Source organism: Exophiala viscosa, assembly GCF_022695815.1.
Source record: "Exophiala viscosa unplaced genomic scaffold EDD37scaffold_5, whole genome shotgun sequence".
In the NCBI taxonomy this organism is placed as follows: Eukaryota; Fungi; Ascomycota; class Eurotiomycetes; order Chaetothyriales; family Herpotrichiellaceae; genus Exophiala; species Exophiala viscosa.
In genome coordinates, this window is record NW_026944357.1 from 1,190,549 (window position 1) to 1,215,386 (window position 24,838).

Consider the following 24,838-nt stretch of genomic DNA (forward strand, 5'->3'; position numbering starts at 1 on the left):
ATCATCCACGTTGACCGCCCAAGACTGGTTTGCTTTATCGCAAATCACGATAAGCACTTCTGGTTGCCTTTTGCTAGCCTCCTCAGCCGCCCTGGTCATCTCCAGCAGGCAGCTATCGGGCCAGAATCCTGGTCGCAACCAACCAGACTTGCAGGGGTTTTGGGGCGGTGTCTTTACACTATCCGATCGGCATGCAGGCGGGCTACTCGTTCGTGTCCTATTAATCTTGTAGAGGTGGTCAAAGGCCAGCCCCGCATGGCTATTCTCAAAGCACTCTCTGGCGTCCGTGGACTTCCACACATGCAGATGCATGCTGGCAAGCGTCCGATGAACAGGCTCGAGGCATTCAGCGGCTGCGGCTAACAACCAATCATCGCCATACGACATCACCCACGTAGACGGTGCTCCAAATGCTCCAACTCGCAGATGACGTCCTGATAGAACGCCTCTTGAAGCCTCGATTCCCCCATCGAAAAGCCTCTACCGAAGTCAGTGTGAATCAGCTTCCTGGTGATTTCGGCATATTCGGCGCCCAACTGAGCGGACACGCTTCTGCTCAACCGATCAGCAGCGCGAAAGTCGGCTTCCAGCCCACCAATCTGATTCCGCCTATCGACTGAGCGTATCATTGAGGCAAAAGGTCGTAGGTAGGCTATCTCCAGGAGCATGACGCCGAGACCGAAAAGAATGCGATTCCGGACAAGAGCAGGCCCTGAATCGATCATATGCTGAGATGTTGTCTCTGTCAACTCCGCCGGTCTTCCTTGAATCTGAGCAGAAACATACGCGCCCATGGAGTCTCCGATGTCGTCTTCTGAAGAGGCCGTCTGTCCTAACAGTACTTCTCGGCTGCTCCATGTTTCGCCTAACCAGGGAGTGGCATGGAATTGCAGAAGCGCCTTTGCCAACTTCTTACCTAGACCGATTTTATGAGGCAATGAGAAAGACAAGCCTTCGGCTCCTTGATCTGCGTCGACGAGGACCTTATACAATGATCTGAGCTCCGGAGATTTTGAACCCCGGACAGCAATGGTCGATTTGGAGTCAACATATATCAGGTGTTTGGAACCCTGGGGAGACTTCAGGTATCCAATTGCGGTAGTATCAGGCTGCGTCTGGCGCAAGAATCTCTGTAGCTGGGTACAGAAGTTGCTGCCAGAACAAAGGTTCAGAAGCACGGGAGTACTTGGAGGTCGTATTCCAGTGTCCAGTACAATTTTCGTGGTTGGCTCGTGTCCGAATCGCACCTGTTTTTTGACCAATTTAGCCCGCGGTTTCTTGTCGATAGTTTCTGTCTTTGTCTCTAGGCACTCGTGGGCGCGCTTCAGTGCTTGCGTTACACGCTGAGAAGGTTCGGGGTCGTCTGTGGACTGGAGCTCTCCAGTGATAGCAGTTTCCACTGTCAGCCAGGTAGCATCACCTGTTGAGCTCTTCTCATCGAGGCAAAGTTGGCTAAACGCCAATGCGAACCGAAGCTGCGTCACTCCAGACTCCGCATACGTTGGTGCGAGATTCAGATGCGCTTGATGGCCGGTATGCTTCGTGCAAGCAGATTGGAAGGCTTCGTGGAGATCTAGTGACGCATCCTTCACCACACTGTACGCTCTCAGACTTTTTCGGACGGCGAACGGTAACTTCCGTTCGCCTGATTTGAAGCGGCATGGAATGCACAAGTCGACCAGCGAGACGAAGTCTTGCGTATGCTGTCTGAGTCTGTCCATTGACTTTTCAATGCCTTCTTGTTTGAATGCGAACTTCAACTTTTTCTTAAGGTCTCCCGGTGCATTCGTGTCGTCCATCTCGACCTTGCTGAGAGACCTTCTGACGCTCTCAAGTTCGTCACAGATAAGCCCCATGAAATCCTCTAGGCCTTCTCGAGAATCACCAATCATATCAGTGTAATCCCTGGAAAGGTCCCTAGATTTCCAGCCTGGATGTTGGGAGTCTGCGAGCATTTGGCGGGCGTCATCTTCGTCTACGCAATAGCAGAGAAGCCTGAGATTGGCTCTCAGAAAGATGTCTCGCAGGAGTCGGAGAACGTTCAAGCTGGCCTTGACGAACTTGGTACGTGTCTTGAACGCTTTGATACATTTCGCTGTGCCGTCGTATTTGTCAATGGCAGAGATGATTAGGGGCGCGATTGCTAGAGCAAGGCCAACGGCTTCAGCCATTTTCCTTTGTTGTTCGTCCTGAACATGCGGAATCGATGGTGTTATTGTCGTGGAGTCGGAAGGAAGTTTGGCATCAGGCTGAGCACCTCTTGCCGGTCGGGCTGTGCTGAGTATGCCTCGTATTCGCTTACGCCGTCCCTCTGAAGTCCTGGGGTGAAGCCAACCTGATTGGGCTGTGCTCTGAAGCTACTTGCTGCGCCTTTTCCCACCTTCTCCTGCACATTTTACCTGAATCAATCGCTTGACTCCGCGACTCCTTACACATCCAACCTCATCAAACTATACGTATGGCATTAATTGCTGCTTTGTACAGATATCAATTCCCATTGCAATATGGTTCAACCCGAGCAGGTCGTGGACACATACTTGGCACAATGGCTTGAGACAGATCTGAGCAACAGGGCCAGTGTGGCTTGTGAGCATGATTCGGACACCAGCGAGATAACCCATGAGTCTGGTATCGTAACAGCGTTGTATCGATCGTGCCGAACGCAGCTGTCGAGGTTGTCTGCCGTCCTCGCATCTTCTAGCCAGCGTTGTCGCATACTCTTGACGGAAAGTCGGTCTAAGCTCGTCATATTCGGTGGTAGTCTTGAGAATGGAAGATTGGAATCCTGTCTGAACGTGAACGATGAGGTTAAGGATGACATCCTGCTAATTTTGTACGAGATCGGTACAATCCTGGCCTATGGTATGTAGTCATGACGGCACGAGCCGTGACATACCTCACGCATATCTCGGCTGCTGACAAAGTATGTTTAGACATTTTTCAGCATGCTTGCAAAGATCTCGTCGCATTTAGAGACGATGATACATCGACGACGCTGAAGGGTTGTTTAGCTTCAGTCAAAGCCGCTCTGACTGCCGAGAGTGGTAGCGACACATCTGAAGATGAAAGTGCCTCGGAAGACGACAAACGACCAAGCGATTCGGTAAATGCGCGGACATTGGAACGACAATGCCTTCGTCCTCTCGCCAAAAATGTGGACCTGCTCATGCTCCTCTATCCCACACTGGAACAGATCTTCCGGGATCAGCATCAACCACCGCGGGCAAGATTGCCACGACCGATTCCGAAGATTTCTGTGACAGGCTCGGCTTTGCCATACGTCCACAATGTCCGTGACAAATTTCCCAAGGCCGACAAAGACCTCGCAGAACGCCTTGGGGAGGCCAACTGGCAAAGGCACGAGCGCCTCAGAGCCGCTAGAACCTCAGGGGCTTCGGAACAGCCAATTCTCGCGAAAGCTGAATTGCCGAAGTCGATTTTTCAGCCCATCTCGGAGTTCAGAGATTCTGCCCTTGGAGAGTCGTTGGCTTCAAGCTCTGCCCGTGCTCCGTCTGTTGCCTCGCATTCGTCTTACCTGAGCAGTATCGAAGGAGGAGAAAAAGAGCACTTCAGGGTACCAAAGATGCCTGCAGGCGCCGATTACCACATAGCGTTCTCGTGTCCATATTGTGGGGAACGGGCGTCGATGAGGAATCGCATAGACTGGAAGTGAGTGCCGGAAGTTCGTGACTGGAAAATTACTGACGAGGACAGAATGCATGTATTTGCAGATTTACAGGCATACATATGTACACACCCAAAGTGTTCCGAAGGATGGGCAACGTTCCCCAGCCGGCGAAAATGGTTTGAACATGAGACAACATATCATATGACGAGGAACCGTTTTCGGTGTACTCAACTCAATTGCACCCTGGTTCTCGAGATGGAAGAGGAATACCTGGCGCATGTGCGCGGCAGCCATGCCATCTCATTTGAGACATCCGCCAACAAATGGTCGCTCCTCAACGCAGCAACAATCTCGACAGTGCAGCCTGTCGAAAGTCTGAGATGCCCGCTATGTCACATTTCTGACTGGACCACATATCGCAAGTATGAGAAACATCTTGGTAAACATCAGGAGGAGATTGCACTTTGCGCCCTGCCTCCGAGCGCTTACGATAACGACAATGACGATGACCACGACGCAGGTGGACATGAAGGTGCATATGATTCAGCTTCAAGTACGAGCAGGAAGGAAGTCAATGATCTGGAAGGACACGATGGTCTAGGTCCTGATAAACGAGATGCTCAGACGTCCAACCTCTCCAGACGGAGGTCCAGGCTTCCGACAAATAATGTCATATTTGTCGGATCTATGATCAATCACCATCACCTAAGGATAAAATCTTTGAATTGTACATTGGAAAGAGACGGCCCTTAGAGGAAGTGATTGTCCATATGGGCGATGCCTTTGGCGTGCTTCAAACGTAAGTCCACCAAGTTGTTGTTATGAGGCTTTTATCATGCTTGTTAACACTCGTGTCAGGGTGAAGCAGTATAAGACGAAGCTAAGTGATTGGGGCTTCAAACACAATCTGAAAACTACAGACGCTGCCCACATCTTGAGGCTGTTAAATCAAGCAAAGACAGAGGGGCTTCCAGAAGTTGTAATGTGGGCTTTCCAGCCTAAGACCAGGGAGGACATAGCAAACTTTATCAGGAGACAATCTACGCTGAACGACGAGGCTCACCTACTTTCCAAGATATCGGATGAAGACAAAACACCACATTATATTAAGCTCGCCGGAATTGATGTTTTGTCTTCTCCCACCAACAACATCCCGGAAGAGGAAACCTTGGACTACGTTTCTCCTCGCGACACACATCCTATACCGAATGACGACGTGGTCTCCGCTGGTCCCTCGTCGATCCGATTACCTCTGCAGCACGAGCAGTGTTTTTCTGCTTTCGGTGAACATGAGGAGCCCGAGCTATTATGGACTATTTCCGATAGTCAGGACGGCAAGGCTAGCAAGCAAGACCCGTACACAGACTTTTCAGGTGATGCGGTGGTATTCACCAGTCTCTCATCTGAGCCAACGAGGGCCAGACCTGAATCTGGAAAATACTCTTGGCCAACCTTCGAATCCACCTCTCCAGTAGTACATGGAACACAATGGACAACACGTCCTATGACAAGGACACGAATGAGGAACACTTCGACACTTTTCAACATTGGGACCTACAACACCGAAACGGCGCCGCTCTCGAAACAGGTAGCTCCTGGACAGTCCCGGAGCTCTCTTTCCGATAGGAGCGCGCAGATTGAGGTGGAATTTACGATCAAATGCATTTGTGGCTCTCCAGATGACGATGGAAGCACCGTATATTGTCCAAGTTGCGACACGTGGCAACACATCGGATGCTACTATTATGGCAAAGAGGTACCAGAAGAACATATTTGTACCGACTGTCTCCCTCAAGATCTTGACGCCGAGAAAGCCACAGAGCGGCAGAGGGCAAGACGAAAGACCAACCGAGCGTGAGATTTCTTGGTACATCTCACCCACTCACTTAGAACTGGAAGCTGGCGCTCGGCGTTTTCCTCGTTGCTTAGGGTACCTCTGAACAACGTTCTCTTTTCAGAAGAGCTGCTTACGCCGAGAGACGCTGTACACTCGTTGAAAGGATGAAGAAGAGCTATACTAGAGCTCGTACCTGAAGAAGAATGCACAAGTGTTGTTGATTACTCCTTGCTTGCTCTCATCTGCGAGTGGCCTACATCAGGCCACCGCCTAACCTTCGATCGCTTTTAGAGTTCTTCCACTCGCATAGATGACCCCAATCAAGCAGTTTGACAAAGATTCAGGAACAGGATATCCGCAATCTCTGGATCTATATAAGGACGAAATGGCTCCTACAGCCAGCATTTTGCTGCAACACAGATACCATACAAGGGTCCCTCACAAGGCTTCTGGCGGATTCTGCCGAGTACTTTTGCTTACTGGCGTCAACACCGAGTCAATATATAGCATATTGTCTCGCCGCAGAAGCCCCTGCAAACACAATGACATATTCTTGAAGCTCATACAGGCCATCCTATACCGCAACAAGATCGAGCCAGCCACAACATCTGCTCGCCATGCGCGTGCTTGTCATCGGCGCTGGCTTTGGCGGCCTCTGCCTGGCAAATGGCCTTGCACGACAAAAAGGCATCATAGTCGACGTCTTCGAACGACACGCCGATCCGTCCAAAGAACTCGCAGGCTACGGCCTGCGCGTCGGAGCGGACGGCAAGAGAGCGCTCCAACACTGTCTTGATCCAGAGAGCTTCAAGCGTTTCCTCGCCGCGACAACACCGGCTGGGAGTCAGTGGGCTTTTCGAGATCCCCAACTGAGACTGCTAGCGCTGCGTGACGATGCGAAGATATCAGGGAAGGCCGAAGCAGATGTTGAGAGAAGGGCGGTGCATCGCTTCGAATTCCGGGATATCTTGCTGAAAGGCTTGACTGATCCCTCTGTACATTGGGGCAAGTCCTTCACGCATTACGAGCAGCTCGACAACGGACGCGTACGCGCACACTTCGCCGACGAAACCAGCGCAGAAGGAGACATCCTCATCGGTGCTGACGGGAGTGAATCAAAAGTCCGGGAGCAACGTCTCCCCCATCTCCAGCGCGAACACCTCGGCATAGTCATCATCTGTGGACGATACCAGCTCGATGACATTCGTATCCAGAATCTGCCGACTCTTATGACGGACGGGTCTCTCAACAACATCGTTCCATACGGCAAGTGATGGTTGTTCAGTGCTTGGTTCCCGTCGGCAGAGGGAGAGTCTGCAATCGATGTCCCCGAGAATTACACTTTGTAGGCATACGTTGTTCCCAAGTCCCAAACACCCCAAGACGCGAAGGCTTTGACTCCTGAACAACTTCGCGACATTGCTCTCGACGGAATAAAGGACTGGACAACCCCACTGGTCACCGTCGTGAGGGATGCTGATCTTTCGACTGTCGCGCCCATCGTCTTGCAGTCAATGCCGCATTTACCAGTCTGGGAGTCCAGTAATGTCACGCTCCTCGGCGACGCAATTCACAATATGACCCCTATGGCTGGAGTCGGCGCGAATATTGCTCTTCGAGACGCTCATGTCCTGACAGACCTTCTGATTGAGGCGCAGCATGGTAATCTTGACCTCCTCGATGTGGTAAGAGTGTATGAGCATAAGATGTGGGCGTATGCGAATGATGCTGTGGCGTTATCGCGGGGGATTGCTGAGGATGCGAGTTCGGAAGGAAGGTTGGGGAGGTGGATGTTCCATATTCTCCTCAGAGTGGCCCACGCAAGTCCGATGCATATGAAGGCGACGATTGGGAAAAACGCATTGGCAGAATGATTCGGGGTTTTATTGTGGAAGGTGCTGGATAGTGGGGTGGTCTAAATGCTCAGTATCGACCAGACCGTAGAGTACCAATGTCCAGATGTTTGTACCACCCAGTGCATGTCCATCGTGGTAGTGGAACATTTGAGCACCTTAGCCAGCGCCATCGGGTATCTCATCGTACACCTTCGTCCCCATACACCCAAAGACAAAGCTGGGCCGGTCCTTGACGAACCACTCCTCTTTTGGCGGCGCCGCACTCAATCCCTGATCGAAAAGATTCGGTCTGATAACAACGACCTTCCCGCCCCATTTCGCCGGGACTGTCGCGATGGTGCACCCACAACCATTACAAAAGACCTTTGGCTTGGCTTGTCCGCTTGCCGTCTCGCTCCCAGGAATGACATATGTCGTCAAGCTCGGACTGTCATTAAGCTCTAAATTCGTGAAAGGGACGAACTTGTCCGCATGACCAGGTCGCCTTCGATCAAGGAATGTGACGTCCTCGGCTTTGAATGCGGCGACGGCCTGGCATGGTCCTCCTGCGCTTCGTTGGCAGTCCGGGCAATAGCATAGAAAGGCGCGGAGAGGCTGGCCAGATACTGAGATCTCGATGTTCTTGCAGAGGCAATGTCCGTGTTCTGCCATCTTGGTGTTCAACTTGTTCTCGTGTCTCGCAGAAAAGTCCACACAATCAATATGGTCCACCTGGATCGATGTACTTCGGCACAAGGAAGGAGGATTGAAGTCAATGCCGAGGTTTAGGGGTCATGCTCGGTTGACTTGCCTGATGCGTATGTACATGTTCACCACCAAGTTATCGTACTCCAGAGGGACGCCGAAAGTTTAGCCTCTCCATGTCTTCATCATCTCATAATGTCCAAATCATGCGAAACGAAGCGGATGTGCCTCCAGATACTCTTCAAGAGTGGTCAACCTTCCACGAGCATTCTCAGCAGCCCAAGCAACCAGTTTCTCGGTATCCGGACCGAAGTATCCAAACTCCTCCCCGAAGCTGAAGGCTTCAGACAACATATCAGCCACGGGCGGTGGTAAGGTCTTCTTGAAGTCCTCATCTGGAATCTGCTTGTAGAGGACAGTCTCGCCTGTAGGTTTGGATATAATGGCAACTATCTCCTCCAAGGTGTACAGTGCCTGGGCTGCGCAAAATGTCTTGCCTTCGTACTTATCAGGCTCGGCGAGGATGGCGCCAACGAACTTGCCTGTGTCGCCCACCGCATCGACCAGAGGGTACTGAGTGCTGGGAGAAGTGTTGCGGGCCATGACCCAAGAGCCGTCGGGAGCTTTTCGTGGAGCTAAGAAGGGCTGAGCCTGGAAATTCTGCATGAATGATCCTGGACAGTAGAAAGCGCTTTTAATCGGGAGGCTGCGGATGTACTGTGCTGCCTTTGCCTTTGCATCGAAGGGGAAGACCTTTATATATTTGCCGCCCGAGATCTCGCTGACAAACGGTAGAGTGCTGAAGATGATGTACTCGACACCCTTCTCGACCGCAACGTCGGCAATATTCTTGGCGCCCTTGTCTTCGACCTCCGTGCTACCCTCGCCGAATGATGGTGTTGTCATGGCGAAGATGGTGTGCACGCCGGTCAAGGCTGTCATGAGAGAGGCTCTATCGAGCGCGTCTCCCTGGACGACGTCGACCTCAGACTTGTCCTTAAGGGCTTTGGCCTTGATCGAGTTGACATCACGGGTGATGGCACGGATCTCGTACTTTTGGGAGAGCTCTGGCTCGTTTAGCACGTAGGTAATGACTGATCCGCCTTGTTGGCCCGTAGCACCAAAGACGGCAAGGATATTGGACATGATTTTGCCGAGCGCAGCGAAGTAGTCATGCAAAGGTCCTGGTAGATTGCATCAAGGATGAAGCACCGTGGTGTCAGCCTGCGAAACCAACCTTACTAAGACACGGTGAGATCGTTCACATTTTTCAGGGAGACACCCTCTGTTCTTGTATGCTCATGATTCCGTCTTGAAAGAACGGAAAAAGTATCATGATGGCTGGACCTCGTACATCGAGCTTTTGATTGGTAAAACTGCTGAAAGATATCATATTCGGAAGGACTGAAGACCCGAACATCGACAAACTCTTCTATCTCGAAATAACCTTGCGAGCGAAGACTAAAAGTTCATACTGCAGCCTCGTTGAGGAGTCGGATACGGGTGGATCAATCTCTCCGTGATACTTACACTAGCCAACGTCGAGAGCGGCATCACTTCCGTCCCACAATAGATTCATCTCGTCGTCGACTCCACACGAACTACAGATCTTGAAAGCTAAGTCCAGCTACAGCCAGATACACAACCTTCGCACAGCTCAGCGACACGTATCTTCCCCGCTCAATACACCTCCGTCTACACCTCATCTTCCTCCACAACACCGGCACAATGTCCGCCCTCCTATCTCAACTCGACACCCTCAGCGACACCTTCCAATCGCACCTCCCACCCCAACTCCAACCATACTTCACCCGCTCGAACCTCCAAACGATCCTGCGCGTCATAGTCATACTCTCAACATTCCTTCTCTTCCAACCCCAACTCGACCGTCTCCTTCGCAAACTTGCAGGCAAACCAGATCCGCGACAAGCCGAGATCGACGCGCGCCTCGAATTCCTCAAACAGCAAAAAGAAGGCGGAGTCCTAGGTGGCATGCCCTCGGCCTCGTTGGGCGGCAGAATACCCGTCGTCAACAGAGAAGGCAAAATCGTGAAGCTCATCAGCCCGGAAGAAGCCGAGGCCTTGAAGAGGGCACAGTCCGCGAAAAAGAGCCCGGCAAAAACTGCAGCTGGGAAGAAGGGCAAGAAAAGTGGGAAATGAACAATACGTCCCTGTTCACAAAAGCTTTAGGCCTGCTCTTTCTAGTTACCACCATATCAAGTGCCAGTTTCTCTTTCTACACACGGTGCGGCTACAAAACTAGTACAGCCGCCTCAACTCATCGCCCCAAGCTCGAGCTTCTTGGACACTCACATTGAGCGCCTGCTCCATCAATCCGCCCTCCCTCAGCACCGTCTCAAGCTGCTGGTCATCCAACGCCAGAAGTCCTTGCTCGACCATTTCGCCGTCCACAACACGGAATGGCTCGTCTTTCTCCATGACTTCGGTCTTCCACGCTCGGAACTTCGTCCATGGCATGTACCCCGGAGCTTGGACACGAGAGGCCAGCGCCGATTGCAAAAGCAGCAACACATTGACGTATGCAGGGTTGATAGTCGCGAGCATATAGATAGCTCCTTCGACCGTAGCGGCGAATGCCCGTGGTGTCACCAACGGACCAACTCGTGGCATTTTGGGATCGAGGCTTCGTTTGCCGGCAATCTCACCACCATCGGCATCCGTCATCTTTGTGTCTTTGCCTGTGGACTTGTGCTGCGACGGCGCTGGTGTCGAAGACAGAGGGACCATCTTGTTGACCACTTCTCCTAGACGGAATTCACCAGTAACTTCCAGACGGCGGCGGTAGTCGGCCTCGGTGCCATCCTGAGTACCCTGGCGGAGAGTTATGAGGTTGCCCTCCATATCGGCTACCACCCATTCATTCTCCGCGATGGCTGCGGTGGCTGACGACCACACCGTCGCAAAGTGTCGCGACGTCTCGCGCAGTTTGTACTCTGGGTTCGTAGAGTTCGGAGGAACAACTTGGAGAATAGATAGCGACTTCATCAGGTCTGCAACCGCAATCTGTGCGGGTGTGTCTGACGTTGCAGGTGTGATTGCCAGGGAAAGCGGGTTCGTCGATGTGCGGTAGGTGGCTAACTTGGACAGTTCAAGTGAGTGGCCGCCTCTTGTCGATGACGGTACCAATCCATATAGAACGACCTGTTGCAATAGTTAGTAGGGGAAAGCATGACTTGGGAACTGTGGCTTACCGTCTTGACCAAGCCGGCCACAATCTTGCCATCACACATTGCCAGACTGCGACAGGCGCCCTTAACCCTGATCTGAGTCACCTGCTTGAGTTTCCTCTCCTTGTTGACTTCGTAGACGATGATTCGACCCTTTAGGCGGTCTTCCATTCCCAAATCATCTTGTTCCAATATACTCGTGCCTACCACGAACATCTCGCCGAAGTCTTGCGACTCGTTTTCGGTCTCGAAAGAGCCAGTGGAAATAACGCACTCGACCAGTTCGCTATCCTCGAGCTCGATAGAGTCGATCTCCTTGAAGCTGACCTCATCGGCAATCTTGACCGAGCTGAGCAGCGCTTCTGTGCCGCTTTCCATGATGCGGCGGACACAGCCCATGGCGAACATCTTGGCTGTGGGCTCGTAACTAAGACACCGGACTGTCTCCCCTATAAGCAGTGTTTGCAACTGTGTCGTCCTCTCCTTGCCGATCAACGCGAGCTTGAGCTCTTTCGGGGCTGCGATGGCGATCGCACCCGGGTACGCTTCAGAGTTGAAATTGCACACGCGAGAAGCGCTCTCGGCGTTGACGGCTGAGTATATGATTCGTCCTTCGGAGGAATAAATCAAAGACGGCTGTTCACACGATGCGAAAATGTTGGAGAGTGTCGAGCCTGACTGGGGATCCTTGGGTAGTTGCTTGAAGAATACTGGTTCTGTGCCGAGCAGTATCCTCGTCATTCCCGACAGCGTGTTCTTCGTCGAGTCAAACGAGTACGATAGGACGGTGCCGTCGGCCATGGCAACGAACAGGTTGGGTGGAGCATCTGGCAGGACGTTGGCCACCAGGACTGATCGCGGGATGTCCGTACCAGGTGAGCCTAAGCTTTGCGACTGCAAAACTTCAAGCGAGTGTAGGTCCAGAATGGCGACGGATGCAGTTTGCCAGAAGGAGACAATGCACACGTTGCTGTTTGAGTCCGGGACTGTAACGCTAGACATTTGTGACTCCGCGGGGAACGTCTTTGAGATGGTGGGTTTCGATTCGCTGTTGGCTGCGTGGAATACGTGCAGGGTGTGACCGCCTTCCACCACGAGTAGGTGCACAGAGTCTGCACATGCAGCTGTGATCTTGGCTGCTGCATCGGGCGGTCTCCATTCAAGTGTGAGCATACTCGATTCGAGGTCCGTGATCCGCAGCCCGCCCTCACATACTTGTACAAGTCTCCTGTCAGGAAGATTTGCCGCGTAGAGTGTCGGCTGGGTGAGATCTAGGTGGTGGAACTCCTCCACCTCTTCGACTGAAGCTTCGGAGTCGAATCTGAATATTCGTGTCTCGGTGACGAAGGAGACAAGAAGTGTGTCGTGCACATCGCTTTGTCCTGTCGAGCTCAAGCCCCACAGATCCGTAACATGAGATAGCTCACCGATTGTGCCCAGCTCTTCCAGGCCAACTCCGCTTCTTACGCTCCGTATGGTGCCATCTTGCCATGCTCCTGAAGCCGCGACTATTCGCGCCTGGCCTGAGGAGAATTCAAGCGACTGGCCGCCTTCACTACCTCTACCAAGGTCCATGATCGAAAAATCCAGTATCGGGGCAATATTAGGGAATGTTTGAACGACACGAACCCCTCCCTCCTCAATGTGTACCACTTGCGAGTCACCCGAGTGGGAGCCCACAAAGACATAACCCTCATCTAGATAGACCAAGCATGAAGCTTTCGATGCTTCGCCAATGGGATCCAGCCGCCATGATGACACCTCGAATCCGGTTACCTCGATCATCAAGAAGAATAACCTGCCAAAATCATCGGCCAGTAACCATCGTTGGTCGTCAATCTTCGTCCAACACGTCCATATCGTGGCGTTGTCGTCCAGCGGCTCCTCGATAACATTTTGTAGTTCTCGGTCGACGTAGCGTATCGTATGGTCTCCAAGAATGATGAAGCCTCCGTATGGGGCTGCCACCGGAATCAGATGGCTGACTCCTTTGTCGAGTTGATCGCCATTCAACTCAGCAACCGTCTCCAAATCTGCCGTCGCCTGCTCACCGCCGGGGTAGTACTTCAACTCCCGTAACTTCAATTGTGGGTTCTCCTGGTTGTCTTCCCATAGTATCGCTATCTTCGGATTCTCCTTTGGGTCGTCGCTTTCCACGAACGCAGACGATCTGGTCAGCAACTCTTCGATCCTGACCTGTACTGGCTCACCCAACGTGCCCACTTGTGTATTGGAAGTACTTTCTCTTTTAACGCGCTTGTTCGACGGCTGCACGAAGGCGAGCACTGTGACAACACCATCGTATAGCTCCAATGTCATGAACCTCCCTGTAGGGTCGATGTGACATCTATCCAACTCTCTTGAGTCCCGCAGCACTTTATCTGCAAGGTCGACATAACTCTGCTCAGTTCGTAGCTGTCTGATGTCTGCGTCCCATGAGCACGTGAAATACTGATAGCGATCCGTGCCGATGAATAGATGATCCGTCTTGGAAGAGGATGGCCGGAATCGTTCGAGGATCGTGATATAGCCATAGACGGTCTTCGTATATAATAGTGATAGTCCTTCTGTGCCTTGCTCGTAGATTTCCAGGCGGTTGGCTTTCCTGGTTCATTGCGTCAGTGAAACAGCTCTGCGAATATGCCGATCAGATGTACTCACGCTACTATCAGTGTGTCTGCATCGGGTCCCAGAAAGTTCAGCTTGATCGCATGCCGCACGCCGCTGGGACGGTGAATAGGCACGACGTAGGACATGGTTGTAATGGGAGGTCGATCAGGCCGGCAGAGTTACGCTGGTGGGTGATGAAAGAATCCTGCTCCAGGTCATGACAGACGAGAACAAGTAAGGCAGAATTGAAACGTCTCCGACTCCTAGTTCGAAGATGAGGCTCGTACTTACATAAGAGCCATTGATCAGGGCACGAAGGCTGAGAGTAGACTGCGGTGGACTGTAATCATCATTATTCGTTCCCTCCAATTATGTGGAGACAGATACTCGCGAACGCGGAGAAAGACGTGTGGTATACCACTATTATCACCGAAATTCAATGTGTATGTCAATGGAGACCAGTCTCTTATTCTTTACCACCGAGCCACCTGTATACTACTGAAAAGTCCTTGCCCTTGTGCACCTTTTCAGTCTCGTCGTAAACCTCTTTGGCCTTCTCAGCCAGTACAAGCTTGGCTCCAGCTTCTGACGCAGCAGACATGGCAAGTCGCAGGTCCTTGTTCATCAAACTGACTCCGAAGCCTCCGGCATAATCTTTGCTGGCTGGTGATGCCTCAATGACTCCAGGTACAGGGTTGTTGATTTCACTCGGCCAGCTTCTGCCCGTTGCGGAATTCAGAAGATCAGCCAGAGCCTTGCCTTTGATACCCCATTTCAGACCCAAGTTCATAGCCTCGGCGCAAGCGATATTGTTGATAGCCAATGCATAGTTGTTCGCCAGTTTGCCGCTGAGACCAGTGCCTTGGGGTCCCATATGCCAGACCTTCTTTCCCATAAGAAGCAGAACTTCTGTAATCTTAGTAAGGTCCTCCTTTTCTGCACCAACCATGAAGGTCAACGTGCCAGCTCGTGCGCCAACCACACCACCAGACATGGGGGCATCCACAAACTTCGCACCGTCCTTCTCTTTTACCCACTTCGCGACTTCGCGTGATGTGGTAGGATCGATGGTCGAAACGTCTATGAAGAGTCTTGAGCTTTCCGTGGGTGGCTTTGGTAGTGATGACGCGAGGACTTCTTCGAAGACTCCTTTGACATGACGAGGCTCTGGCAGAGCTGTTACGATAGTATCCTGTCGTGCTTCGTCAGCAGAGGCTCAATGGATAACTTCAGAAAGAAAGAAATCGAATGACTTTGTGACAGAATTTCAGAGGATTGGCTTTGTTAGGAGAATCATAGAAAGGACAACCAGTAAGGAAGTCCCCAACTTAGATCATAGATAGAACAATATGGCTCATCATGCAATACGTGCGATCGAATGTGGACAGACTCTTTACTTACAGCATTTTCTACCACTTCTCTCGGACTCTTTGCAATGGTCACGCCGGTTGGTACAGCCTCTTTTGAAAAGTTGTCCAAGGAAGTCTGATTGACGTCGAAGACGGTGAATGTATCACCTTCGGGCATTTTGGCTCGCAGGTTCTTCGCCATCGGGTAGCCTGCAAAGGACGGTCAGAACGTAGTTGGCATACTGAGCAGGGAACGTACCCATGGCTCCAAGGCCAATAAAACCCCATGATGCGTCTTTGGAAGCTGAGCAGGAGAAATGTCTGATGCTCGTAGAAAATTGTGAAGTCGATCGCCTCAAGGCGGAGGATACCATCGTCACCGTCATCTCTGCTGGGCTCGTCTCTCGCGATGCATTCTCAGCGAGGCGAATGAGACGGGTTAAGGCATATCGAGGTGTTCGGCTGGGTGCGGAGTGTTGCCCGAGGCAGAGTACAAGCTCTGGCCTGCAGGAGCTCGGGGAAAAGCTGGAGCTACCAAGTTGAGTTCAGGAGTTTTGAGTGGGAGAAACCGAACAAACCGAACCTGCCCGGCCTTGGCAGGTACTAGCGCCGAGATGGTCCACGCTCAAGGGGTGAAGTCCATCAGCTAGGTATGTACCTTAGTTGACGAGACACTCAATTGAGACAGCGATCTGAAAATCATCGATTTCATTGAATATAGAGCAGAGCTGGTTTTCTGGGCAGCTGTGCAATTGTACAAGTCCCGAAAAGAATCTTCTAATACTGCATCTCGGCATACGCAGAAGACAAGCAAGCAAGCAAGCAGCATAATGTGAGACTGGAGGTCAGCCCAAAGAAGCGAACAAGATAAACACGGCCCAGAGGTGCTCTTCAACGACGCCTCGACTTTCCCTTCCCCTTCCCAGTTCCACTACCTTCAGATCCAGGACTGGAAGAAAACGCCAGAGCCGGAAGATCGTCCTCCACTGCTTTCCTGCTCTGCTCTTCGGCAAGGCTGAGCTGCAATGCAAACTCCAAATCTCCATCTTGGTCAGGTGTTGTGTTTTTCGCCTTGCTGCTACCTGGCGTTGCAACTCGTGAAGGTGTGCCACGTTTAGATCCTTTGGCATATCGTATAGGTATGTCAAACTCGCTTGGCACTGGTGAAGACGATATCTGTTCGGTTTCCAGCAAGCTTAGACGGAGCGCTTCTTCGAGGTCGGCGTCGACTGCACTAGCTGGAGCATCTTCCTTCCGGCTCTGCGGCAAACTAGGTGACACATTTGAGCTGTGATCTTCGTTGGCCTGCCTCTTCACCGCGTCACTCGAGAATGCCTCCTCGCTGAGCATCGTGGCATAAGCTAGTAGTTCTTCCTCGCCCGCCCCTTCACCCAATAAATTGGTGCCGAATCTGCCACTCATCCGCTCTTTTTCTTGATCCCTTGCGATCTTCTCCCGCTCCATTTCAAACCGTTCATTGGTGATATAGTCCTTCAGCACTCCACGGCCAGTGGCACTAACCTTGTGGTTTGCCGGCGTGGAATTACTTCCTCGCTCGGACCGTCGACGAAGCTGATTTCTTTTGCGACTCTTGTATGCATCTGCCGCAGTCGAGCTGTACGACCAGTAACGTAGATAAGCTCCCAATGAGACCATTCCGCGCAGGACAGTAGGATCAGGATCTAGCACAATCGCGCCAGCGGCATAGTAGTTGTTGCCCACACCCTGCACAGAGGCTTCTGCTTGGGCAATGCGTCGTCTCGCTCGGTCAGAGAATCGTGAGTTCAGAGTCCTGATTGCCTCGTTCGTAGAAGCGAGAGGATCCCAGGCCTGCACAAGCCCGTCATTGCCTCCATGAACAACATACAAAGAAGTCAGCGCCAGGGACGCAATCTGTGGACTCTTGGTATAGATGATTCGAACTGGCTGGACAGTATTGACAACGTCAGGGCTTGGAGAAAGACTAGCACGCATGTCCCAGAGCATCACCACACCGGACATGGTACCGATGCCAAGAAGGCGGGCTCGATGACCGGGTATCTCGGAGACTGACTTGACCGTCGACATATGACCCAGAGGAGAAGCCAATGGTGAGGAAGCATTCGAACCACCAGACATCCCAAGCAGAGGATCTTCATTCGCGGTCAACATGGCATAATCCGACTCGTCCGACGCTAGGGCTGAGATTTGGACATTGCGATGGTCGGCGAACGACAACTGCGACATATGCCAGTCTTGTCGGTATTGCGAGTCTGCCGAGTCATCATGACTGGATGTGCGCGACCTTGGGACGCTGCTTAGAGATGGCGATGACTGAGGGTCAAACACAGAGGCCAATCCTGTTCCGAAGATGGAAGGACGTTGCATTGTCGACTGTATCGTCGGCCAGCCATCCAGGCTGAAGTCAACAGTGATCTTGGCCTTGCAACGTGTGAAACGACGAATAGATGCAACGCTCTCTTCGTCCAAGCCACGATTGACGATGAAAATGGACTCTCCTGCTCCATGGTGATCGTCCCCGGCAAAGTCTACGATCAACTTATGTCGCATGTCCCAACCTTCACACAGGTTTTGAAAGTATTTGGGTTTGTGAAGCAAGAATTTCTCGACTTCTTTTGTCTCGGCAATTGTTTGTTCTTGGCTCAGCCCAGACCTATCACTAGAAGTGTGAGGTGTGTAGCTGCCGTCAACCAATGCGGTCCCGAAAGGATCTGGTTTCGCTTGTCTTCTCGTGGTCTCTACGAGTGACCACTCCACACTTCTACCTGTCTGCCAGGCAAGTCGATCAACGTCGGCTGGGGAGGCCTTTCCAGCAAACTCGGGTCTAGTGGGCGTTTCCGTCAGGTAGTAAACCTCCCCAAGCGCATTAAGAGCGGTAGCCCAAACACGTTTGGAAGCGATCCTGCGAGAAGAGACTTTCTCATCGATAGATATACCCACGATGGGCACGCCTGGGCAAAGTACCCACTTAGCAGTAGGCTCGCCCTTCTCGTAACGGCGGTCGTGCACAGGATTGACCCCGAGCGCGTACGCAGCCAGCACACCATTCGAGAACCCTGCAAGGAAGCCAAACAGCCCGTTCGTGATCTTTAGGAGAGACTCCGACTTTGCGATGTAGACTGAACAAACAGCACAACCGATCATGCTCACTTCGGGGATTCCAAGGGCATGATTCGCATTGGACGATATGGGAACGAACCGCCCACGTTGCTCGCTTGTCGACGTGTAGTAGAGTCGTCCGCCAGGACATGCTTCCCCGTACAGTTTCCCATATGGCTGGCTGATATCCATAACATTTTCCATGCCCACCACGTTGCCAGGGCCTAATCCGTGCGGAAGTTCCCCAGGAAATTGGTCGGCGAAATGTTTGAAGCCTTCAAAGTCGGTCAATCCCCAGGATCCTGGCTTCCCATTGCTGGGTTCGCTGACCGATACACCTCCCTGCTCCACAGCCCCATGCATAAACGACGGCTGTTTCTTGTTCAAGCCGACGCCAAACGTGGCATGGATGTGACTGACAGGGTAGTACAAGCCGGATTGGTAGGTCGTAACCGCGGCCGCAGCACTATTTCCGTGTCGAGATGCACTCGATCGAGAAACTGTCTCAATGGCAGGGCGGCCCCGGCCAAGTGACCGGAGCAACCGTGTTCGCAAAATGTACTCACTTCTCCAAGACGACAGTGCTGATAAGCGCGTGAAGGATCTTCGTTGCGCCTTTTCAACGTCGGAAGTAGAATCTCTTGGAGCTCTACCCGGCCCGATGTCAAGTTCTTCCGAGCCTGGGAAGTATCTAGCAAACGCTATGCGCCACGCATGAGGAGTAGTGACCAATTTGTGGAATCGTTGCGAAACTAAGCTCATCGAAGACAGGGTCTCGGGTGGCAGATGGGACAATATATGAGTCAAAACCTCTGCCTGAAGTCAGTCGTACTCGATGAAAGAGGTGTTTCAGCCGCACCATTGGGAAAGCCTTCTATTGAGACACTTTGAGCTTTGCCTTTTGCCATTGGCACAATCTGGAAAATCATGCCATCAGAGCGTTTCCGCTGTGTTGCGTGTGCTTTCTCATATTCATCAATGCGAGTGCCAGGAGAGGCACCTTGGGACGAGTCATCTCGGCTGCTCAGCCGTCCGACATGGGAGTTTCGTCCCCTGTGAGTCTCTCCCGAGGCGACGGAGTTGGAGTCGTTATCGTCCGAGACTGAAGAAGGCGCTCCGGGGCTACTCGGGGAGAGCGTGCCATCAGAGCCCTGGAGCACATTGACTGGCAATCCATGCTGTGTGGGAGGCGAGGGGGATTCAGGTTGCTCTACTAAAGTCGCGTTTTGAAAGACTTCGGAAGGCGCAGGTTGCATAAAAGGATTTGTGGTAGAGATAGGGGGTTGGCGAGACTGAACCAAGTGTTGGGTCAGTCTGTAGAAGCGCTGGACGAGCCGGATTCGAGGTAATCGCGTGTGTGTTCAATGCAAAAGAAGGAGAAAAGCGAGGATGGAGTCATATCTACGCAGTTCAGAAGAATCAACACCATCTTCTCAGAGTCGATTCCCATTGGCCGGATCACGATCACCGGCAGCTTATATAATATGCCTTTTACTTCACCACTTCCACCATGCAAGATGCTACGCGACTAGTGAGACGTACTTACGATACAATGCAGTCAATAAGATGCTGCACTCAAGCCCGCCATAGAATCCTATGCTGCACTTGATGTGTATGCGTCCACACTTTACCCTGGTCCATATGGCACGTCGCCACGCGGTCAGAAGCAGGCAGCAAGCACGCTAATTTCTGAATCGAGTACCGCCTGGTTGACGCTCTTTCTGCTTCGTCTTGTGGTCCCCTTGTCCACTTTCTGTTGGTACAGAACATCATGGCGGACACAATCAAAATCCTCGTTGCCACCGACAATCATGTGGGCGCTCATGAGCGAGATCCGATCCGAGGAGACGACTCATGGCAATCCTTTCATGAGATCATGTGTCTGGCGAAGGAACGAGATGTCGATATGGTCTTGCTAGCCGGCGATCTCTTCCACGAGAACAAACCCTCCCGGAAATCAATGTACAATGTCATGCGCTCCATACGGCTGAATTGCCTTAGTGATAAGCCATGCGAACTGGAAATGCTCAGTGATGAGTCTGAACATTTTGACGCCACCTTTGATCATGTCAACTATGAGGACCCGAACATCAATGTCGGGATTCCAGTCTTCTCCATCCACGGCAATCATGATGATCCCACAGGTGAAGGTCACTACGCCGCATTGGACCTACTCGCTGTCTCCGGCCTCGTCAACTACTTTGGCAAGACACCGGAGAGTGACAACATAGTGGTCAAGCCCGTCCTCATACAGAAAGGCCGCACCAAACTCGCACTCTATGGCATATCCAACGTCCGCGACGAGAGACTTCACCGTACATTTCGAGATAGCAAGGTCCAATTCCATCGGCCAAGCACGCAAATGGGCGATTGGTACAATGTCATCTGCGTCCATCAAAACCATCACGCCCACACAGAAACATCATACCTCCCCGAGTCCTTCCTGCCTGACTTTCTCGATTTTGTCATCTGGGGCCACGAGCACGAATGCATAATCGAGCCGACATGGAACCCTGAAATGGACTTTCAGGTCATGCAACCAGGCTCATCCGTTGCCACTTCATTGATGCCTGGTGAGGCCGTCTCAAAGCATGTCGCTCTTGTCACAATCACTGGGCGAGAGATGAAGTCAGAAGCAATCCGGCTAAAGACCGTACGCCCCTTCGTGTACAAAGACATCTCTCTCAGTACAGACAAAGAAGCCGTCAAGATTGCCAAAAGCAAAGAGGAACATCGCGCTCTGCTGACACAACATCTCATCAAAATCGTTGAGGACTTGATAGTGCAGGCGCAACAAGAATGGGAAGAAGCACAGGAAGAGAGACAGGACGATGCTGATGAGCCCGAAGAATGCCCATTACCACTAATCCGCCTGAGGGTCGAGACAAGTGCGCCTGAAGGTGTGGGCAAATTTGACATCGAGAATCCCCAGCGCTTCTCGCAACGCTTCACCAGTCGAGTTGCCAATACGAACGATGTCGTCCAATTCCATATCAAGAAGAAAAACGCGGCCGCTCGTGCTGCCCGAGACAAAGAGGCAGACCGAGAAATAATGGCGAAGTTTCAAGGTGTTGAAGTCATCCAGGTTGAAAAGCTAGTGCATGAGTTCCTCCAAGCACAATCACTCACTATCCTGCCTCAGAATTACTTCGGCGATGCAGTCAGTCAATACGTAAACAAGGATGACAAGCACGCCATGGAGCTGTTCGTGAACGAATCTCTGGCAGACCAGATCAAAAACCTGGTGAAGCTCCAAACTGATGCCAACGACAACGAGGAGGATGAAGATTTGGCCACGCAGATAAATGAGCAACGTGCCAGAATGGAGGAGTTGTTCGCAAAAGGTCTGATTAAGGTCTCCGCTAACAAAGCGCGCTTCAAGCCCAAGCCCGACGGATGGGACAGCGACCTAGACGGACCATGGGAAGAGCAGCCCGGCGCTATAGAGCGTGCATCTGAAGATCTGGAGGATGCTAACGACGTTGAAGAGGAAGAGGACGGAACGCCTGCTCCCAAGACCGCGACAAGAGGACGGGGACGTGGACGAGGCGGCCGAGGAGCAACAGCAGCTTCGACACGCAAGGCACCCGCACCCAAGAAAGCCAAAACAACCGCAACGACGACGGCAAGAGGAAAGAAAAGAGCTGTACCTGATGATGACGATGATGACGAAGAGGAAGAGGACGATGTCGTCATGCTTGATGACGAGGATGAAGAAGACGACTCCCAAGCCATGTTCTTTCCTGACAAGCGCAAAAACGGTACAGCAAGCACAAGCACACGTGGCCGCGCCGCTGCACCAGCATCAAGCACGAGGGCTAAGAAAGCCGTTTCTCCAGCGAAGAAACCGCCTGCTCGTGCCGCCGCGTCGAGAGGCAAGCAGTCGACACTCAGCTTCACGCATTCACAGGCAAGTATCCTGGGTAATGGTAGTGGTCGGAATGCTCGGCCTCAGAGTGCAGACTATGATATCGAGGACGAAGAAGATGATGATGCATTTGAACCTATCCCCGCGACACGCAGAAGACGATGAAGGACTCTGCAGTGCTGTGTGTGGCGAGTTGACACACGGTCGAGGACGAAGGCATGATATGATGTTTCTGTAATAAATCAAAAGCAAAAAGCGACTGAGCATGACTAAGGCAGTTGTGAGGATACCAGAGCGAGCTGAGACATAGCTATCAAGAGGAAGAGACCCAAATTGCTTCTTTGCGTTCCAATCACTGTTGAATTCGTATCTATATACCTCGTAGAAGCAAGAGACATTGGCATGGTACCGTTCACACATACAGAATGGGAATCTGCGCTGCGCTCACAAGCCACGTAGCTTCTACCTACATTGTTGCACCATTCTGAGCACATGGCATTCAGTCCTTCTTCGCTTCTTCTTTAGCCTTGGCTGGAGTTGGGGCCGAAGCTGGAACAGGAGCAGGACTCGCACCACCGTCTGCTGAAGAAGCAGTATTTCCATTTCCAGCTGCACCTGCACCACCACGCTTCCCACCCCTACCTCCTCGTTGTCCTTGTTTGGCTCCCTGTCCGCCACCGCGTGAGCCTCCTCGAGCTGCCCCACCGCTACCGGTACCGCCACCACCACCACCCCGACCCCCTCGGTTTCCACTTGCACCGCCACCACGCGGTGTGCCTCGCGGTGCAGTTGGTGGTGTGGCCCCAGCTGGTGCCGTCGTCGCTGGCGTGGTCGAGGCAAGAGCGGAGGGCGCGGTCGGTGTAGGCGGTGCTGTGGTCTCTTTGAGCGGGACATTAGTTGCAGGTGAAAGTGGTTTCCCTGACTCGTTTTGCGTGGAAGCACTTGCTGCAGCTTTTGCGGAAGGGGCATTCGCCTGCTTTTCAGTGCCTTGACCACCACCACCACCACCACCGCGCTTCACATATGGCGACTTGTTCTCGAGCACGACCACCTGGCCATTTCCAACCTTGACCGGACTCGCAGCCATCGCTTTCTTTAAACCTTCGGCCTCGCTGAAGTCGACATACCCCAGCCCTTTCTTCTTGTCAATTTCACAGCGCAAAATCGTGCCGAACTCCTGGAACACCGTCTGTAGCAATTCCTCGGTGATGCCCTGCGACGGGTTCGCATGCTTGAGGAAGGCGGATTTTGCTCCGGTAGAAGGCTGAGGTGCAGATTTCGCTGGTCGTTGTGAAGGTGTTGTAGAAGGCTTCGCTGATGCAGCACTGGGTGTGCGTGATGCTCGCGGACCTGTTGGGGCTGAAGCGGTCGTCGCAGAGGCAGTGGACCCTTTTTGCTCAGCAGTGGAGTCTGACTTCGGCGCTGTGGGAGCAGCAACAGGCTTCGGTGAGGATGACGACGTAGTCTCGGCGTTGCTGGTTGCGTTTGAGGACTTGGGAGTTCTTTGTGTTTTGTTCTCTTTGGCTACCAAGCCCAGATCACGTTGAAGCATGCGTGCGGCGGCGCTTGCGTTTCCTCTCTCGCGCTCCCGCTTCGGCGGCGTCGCATTTGGCACGGGAGGCTGTGTCTCCTTTGCAGGCTGCTTCGCATCGCCCTTTGCTGAGGTCTGCTGTTTGCTTTGCATGGCAGCAACTGATTTGTTAATTGCCTTGACTGCATCTTCGGTGGCTTTGGCAACTCGCTCTTTTTCCGCAGCTGGCGCAGCTTTACCTTTAATAACAACTGGCGACCGAGTCTCCGGTTTGGTGGTTTTGGCATCCTTGTTCTCACGAGCTTTAGCTGCTCTAGCCTGAGACGCCTCTTTCGCTTTGTTTGCCTTTTTCTCCTTGATAAACTGGACAAGAGGCGTGGTTGAGACCTTGTCCTTGGAGTCCCCTACGTCTGCTCCATTCGCAGCTGCTTTAGTGACCGGCTCGGTGAGACTCTGTAAGAAATCAATGAATTCCTGGTCCTGGTCGATCGTGCCCTGTCGGCCATCATTTCTGCCACGCCCACTTGGTATTTTGTTGTATGGGGCAAATTCTAGAGATGGAGGTCCTAGTAGGCAAGGGTCCTTTGTCGTGTTTTTGGCGTCCTGGAATGATGATTGTTTCACCACTGTGGACAACGACTCGAGCAATGATTGTTCCTTCACTTTGATGTATGCTCTAGCTGGTCGTGAAGGTTTTGCTGGGCTGCGATCTGGTCAGTGTCGCGTCAGGTGAGGCCAATTCTTATCTCACTCTCTTGAGATCTTGCCATCTCTGAAGGCTGCCCAGTCGACTCTCCCAGCTCCGACTTTCCAGTCATCGCCAAGGACGGTCCAAAATTCAGTCTCGGTCAAGCCTGGTGGTAGTCGCCTAACAACCAATCTGAGTCTCGGAGCGGGAGTTCTTGAGGACGACTTCGGCGTAGATTGTGCTGATGCGTTCTTCCTCGTTGCTGCGTTCACGGGCAAGACGCCTCCCGCGCGGCCTTTCGTAGAGTGTGACATTGTTGGTGTATCTATCTCACTTGTCAGTGAGAGGACAACCTTAGATCCGCTCAGCTGTCTTTCACCTTCGTTTCACTTGACTTTCTGACGATATTCATGAGGCGGGCGACATCATAATGACTCACAATCGACCAATGAGTGCGCGGTTCATGTCTGCCAAGAAGTGAGGTTTGTTCGCGCTGGTGC

The 24,838-nt window shown here is 52.4% G+C and overlaps 12 protein-coding genes across 12 annotated transcripts; 5 read left to right on the forward strand and 7 right to left on the reverse strand.

Annotated features, from left to right (window-relative positions):
* Positions 1-375: 375 nt before the first annotated feature.
* EDD37DRAFT_411476 (uncharacterized protein) lies at positions 376-2,338 on the reverse strand. Its single transcript, XM_062812475.1, has one exon. It carries the CDS (start codon positions 2,169-2,171, stop codon positions 387-389), a length of 1,785 nt encoding a protein of 594 aa, XP_062670316.1. The 5' UTR covers positions 2,172-2,338; the 3' UTR covers positions 376-386.
* EDD37DRAFT_411477 (uncharacterized protein) lies at positions 2,339-4,734 on the forward strand. Its single transcript, XM_062812476.1, has 4 exons — positions 2,339-2,862; positions 2,934-3,669; positions 3,715-4,427; positions 4,487-4,734. The coding sequence occupies exons 1-3, from the start codon at positions 2,505-2,507 to the stop codon at positions 4,379-4,381; spliced, it is 1,761 nt and encodes a 586-aa protein (XP_062670317.1). The 5' UTR covers positions 2,339-2,504; the 3' UTR covers positions 4,382-4,427; positions 4,487-4,734.
* Positions 4,315-5,784, forward strand: EDD37DRAFT_411461 (uncharacterized protein). The gene has a single exon (XM_062812472.1). It carries the CDS (start codon positions 4,464-4,466, stop codon positions 5,484-5,486), a length of 1,023 nt encoding a protein of 340 aa, XP_062670318.1. The 5' UTR covers positions 4,315-4,463; the 3' UTR covers positions 5,487-5,784.
* Positions 5,785-6,082: 298 nt separating this feature from the next.
* Positions 6,083-7,339, forward strand: EDD37DRAFT_657945 (uncharacterized protein; the record flags this gene model as incomplete). Its single annotated transcript, XM_062818935.1, has 4 exons — positions 6,083-6,721; positions 6,815-7,150; positions 7,172-7,251; positions 7,276-7,339. The coding sequence occupies 4 exons, from the start codon at positions 6,083-6,085 to the stop codon at positions 7,337-7,339; spliced, it is 1,119 nt and encodes a 372-aa protein (XP_062670319.1).
* Positions 7,340-7,408: 69 nt separating this feature from the next.
* EDD37DRAFT_411481 (Mss4-like protein) lies at positions 7,409-8,091 on the reverse strand. The gene has a single exon (XM_062812477.1). It carries the CDS (start codon positions 7,970-7,972, stop codon positions 7,478-7,480), a length of 495 nt encoding a protein of 164 aa, XP_062670320.1. The 5' UTR covers positions 7,973-8,091; the 3' UTR covers positions 7,409-7,477.
* Positions 8,091-9,546, reverse strand: EDD37DRAFT_411467 (uncharacterized protein). The gene has a single exon (XM_062812474.1). The coding sequence runs from the start codon at positions 9,149-9,151 to the stop codon at positions 8,210-8,212; it is 942 nt and encodes a 313-aa protein (XP_062670321.1). The 5' UTR covers positions 9,152-9,546; the 3' UTR covers positions 8,091-8,209.
* EDD37DRAFT_411456 (uncharacterized protein) lies at positions 9,443-10,382 on the forward strand. Its single transcript, XM_062812471.1, has one exon. The coding sequence runs from the start codon at positions 9,734-9,736 to the stop codon at positions 10,163-10,165; it is 432 nt and encodes a 143-aa protein (XP_062670322.1). The 5' UTR covers positions 9,443-9,733; the 3' UTR covers positions 10,166-10,382.
* EDD37DRAFT_411465 (DNA damage-binding protein 1) lies at positions 10,215-14,134 on the reverse strand. Its single transcript, XM_062812473.1, has 3 exons — positions 13,855-14,134; positions 11,218-13,798; positions 10,215-11,167 (listed from the first exon to the last, which is right to left on the reverse strand). Exons 1-3 carry the CDS (start codon positions 13,947-13,949, stop codon positions 10,265-10,267), a joined length of 3,579 nt encoding a protein of 1,192 aa, XP_062670323.1. The 5' UTR covers positions 13,950-14,134; the 3' UTR covers positions 10,215-10,264.
* Positions 14,135-15,833, reverse strand: EDD37DRAFT_411587 (3-hydroxyisobutyrate dehydrogenase). Its single transcript, XM_062812479.1, has 3 exons — positions 15,412-15,833; positions 15,205-15,362; positions 14,135-14,995 (listed from the first exon to the last, which is right to left on the reverse strand). The coding sequence occupies exons 1-3, from the start codon at positions 15,536-15,538 to the stop codon at positions 14,270-14,272; spliced, it is 1,011 nt and encodes a 336-aa protein (XP_062670324.1). The 5' UTR covers positions 15,539-15,833; the 3' UTR covers positions 14,135-14,269.
* Position 15,834: 1 nt separating this feature from the next.
* On the reverse strand, positions 15,835-19,232 carry EDD37DRAFT_411556 (uncharacterized protein). Its single transcript, XM_062812478.1, has one exon. It carries the CDS (start codon positions 19,011-19,013, stop codon positions 16,044-16,046), a length of 2,970 nt encoding a protein of 989 aa, XP_062670325.1. The 5' UTR covers positions 19,014-19,232; the 3' UTR covers positions 15,835-16,043.
* A 540-nt stretch (positions 19,233-19,772) lies between these two features.
* Positions 19,773-22,453, forward strand: EDD37DRAFT_631000 (double-strand break repair protein MRE11). The gene has a single exon (XM_062816622.1). The coding sequence runs from the start codon at positions 20,023-20,025 to the stop codon at positions 22,282-22,284; it is 2,262 nt and encodes a 753-aa protein (XP_062670326.1). The 5' UTR covers positions 19,773-20,022; the 3' UTR covers positions 22,285-22,453.
* EDD37DRAFT_631004 (Smg-4/UPF3 family-domain-containing protein) lies at positions 22,454-24,822 on the reverse strand. Its single transcript, XM_062816623.1, has 2 exons — positions 24,402-24,822; positions 22,454-24,353 (listed from the first exon to the last, which is right to left on the reverse strand). The coding sequence occupies exons 1-2, from the start codon at positions 24,650-24,652 to the stop codon at positions 22,619-22,621; spliced, it is 1,986 nt and encodes a 661-aa protein (XP_062670327.1). The 5' UTR covers positions 24,653-24,822; the 3' UTR covers positions 22,454-22,618.
* Positions 24,823-24,838: the final 16 nt, after the last annotated feature.

Excerpts from the sequence above, each read along its gene's own strand:
- EDD37DRAFT_411476 (XM_062812475.1), bottom strand. The coding sequence starts at position 2,171 with ATGGCTGAAGCCGTTGGCCTTGCTCTAGCAATCGCGCCCCTAATCATC.
- EDD37DRAFT_411477 (XM_062812476.1), top strand. The coding sequence starts at position 2,505 with ATGGTTCAACCCGAGCAGGTCGTGGACACATACTTGGCACAATGGCTT. Across the intron at positions 2,863-2,933 it reads CGGTACAATCCTGGCCTATG|ACATTTTTCAGCATGCTTGC; the intron begins GTATGTAGTCAT and ends AAGTATGTTTAG. Across the intron at positions 3,670-3,714 it reads AGGAATCGCATAGACTGGAA|AATGCATGTATTTGCAGATT; the intron begins GTGAGTGCCGGA and ends TGACGAGGACAG.
- EDD37DRAFT_411461 (XM_062812472.1), top strand. The coding sequence starts at position 4,464 with ATGCTTGTTAACACTCGTGTCAGGGTGAAGCAGTATAAGACGAAGCTA.
- EDD37DRAFT_411481 (XM_062812477.1), bottom strand. The coding sequence starts at position 7,972 with ATGGCAGAACACGGACATTGCCTCTGCAAGAACATCGAGATCTCAGTA.
- EDD37DRAFT_411467 (XM_062812474.1), bottom strand. The coding sequence starts at position 9,151 with ATGTCCAATATCCTTGCCGTCTTTGGTGCTACGGGCCAACAAGGCGGA.
- EDD37DRAFT_411456 (XM_062812471.1), top strand. The coding sequence starts at position 9,734 with ATGTCCGCCCTCCTATCTCAACTCGACACCCTCAGCGACACCTTCCAA.
- EDD37DRAFT_411465 (XM_062812473.1), bottom strand. The coding sequence starts at position 13,949 with ATGTCCTACGTCGTGCCTATTCACCGTCCCAGCGGCGTGCGGCATGCG. Across the intron at positions 13,799-13,854 it reads GCAGACACACTGATAGTAGC|GAAAGCCAACCGCCTGGAAA; the intron begins GTGAGTACATCT and ends GCAATGAACCAG. Across the intron at positions 11,168-11,217 it reads TGGCCGGCTTGGTCAAGACG|GTCGTTCTATATGGATTGGT; the intron begins GTAAGCCACAGT and ends CTATTGCAACAG.
- EDD37DRAFT_411587 (XM_062812479.1), bottom strand. The coding sequence starts at position 15,538 with ATGACGGTGACGATGGTATCCTCCGCCTTGAGGCGATCGACTTCACAA. Across the intron at positions 15,363-15,411 it reads TATTGGCCTTGGAGCCATGG|GCTACCCGATGGCGAAGAAC; the intron begins GTACGTTCCCTG and ends CGTCCTTTGCAG. Across the intron at positions 14,996-15,204 it reads GAGAAGTGGTAGAAAATGCT|GATACTATCGTAACAGCTCT; the intron begins GTAAGTAAAGAG and ends GAAGCACGACAG.
- EDD37DRAFT_411556 (XM_062812478.1), bottom strand. The coding sequence starts at position 19,013 with ATGAGCTTAGTTTCGCAACGATTCCACAAATTGGTCACTACTCCTCAT.
- EDD37DRAFT_631000 (XM_062816622.1), top strand. The coding sequence starts at position 20,023 with ATGGCGGACACAATCAAAATCCTCGTTGCCACCGACAATCATGTGGGC.
- EDD37DRAFT_631004 (XM_062816623.1), bottom strand. The coding sequence starts at position 24,652 with ATGTCACACTCTACGAAAGGCCGCGCGGGAGGCGTCTTGCCCGTGAAC. Across the intron at positions 24,354-24,401 it reads GATGGCAAGATCTCAAGAGA|CCCAGCAAAACCTTCACGAC; the intron begins GTGAGATAAGAA and ends ACCAGATCGCAG.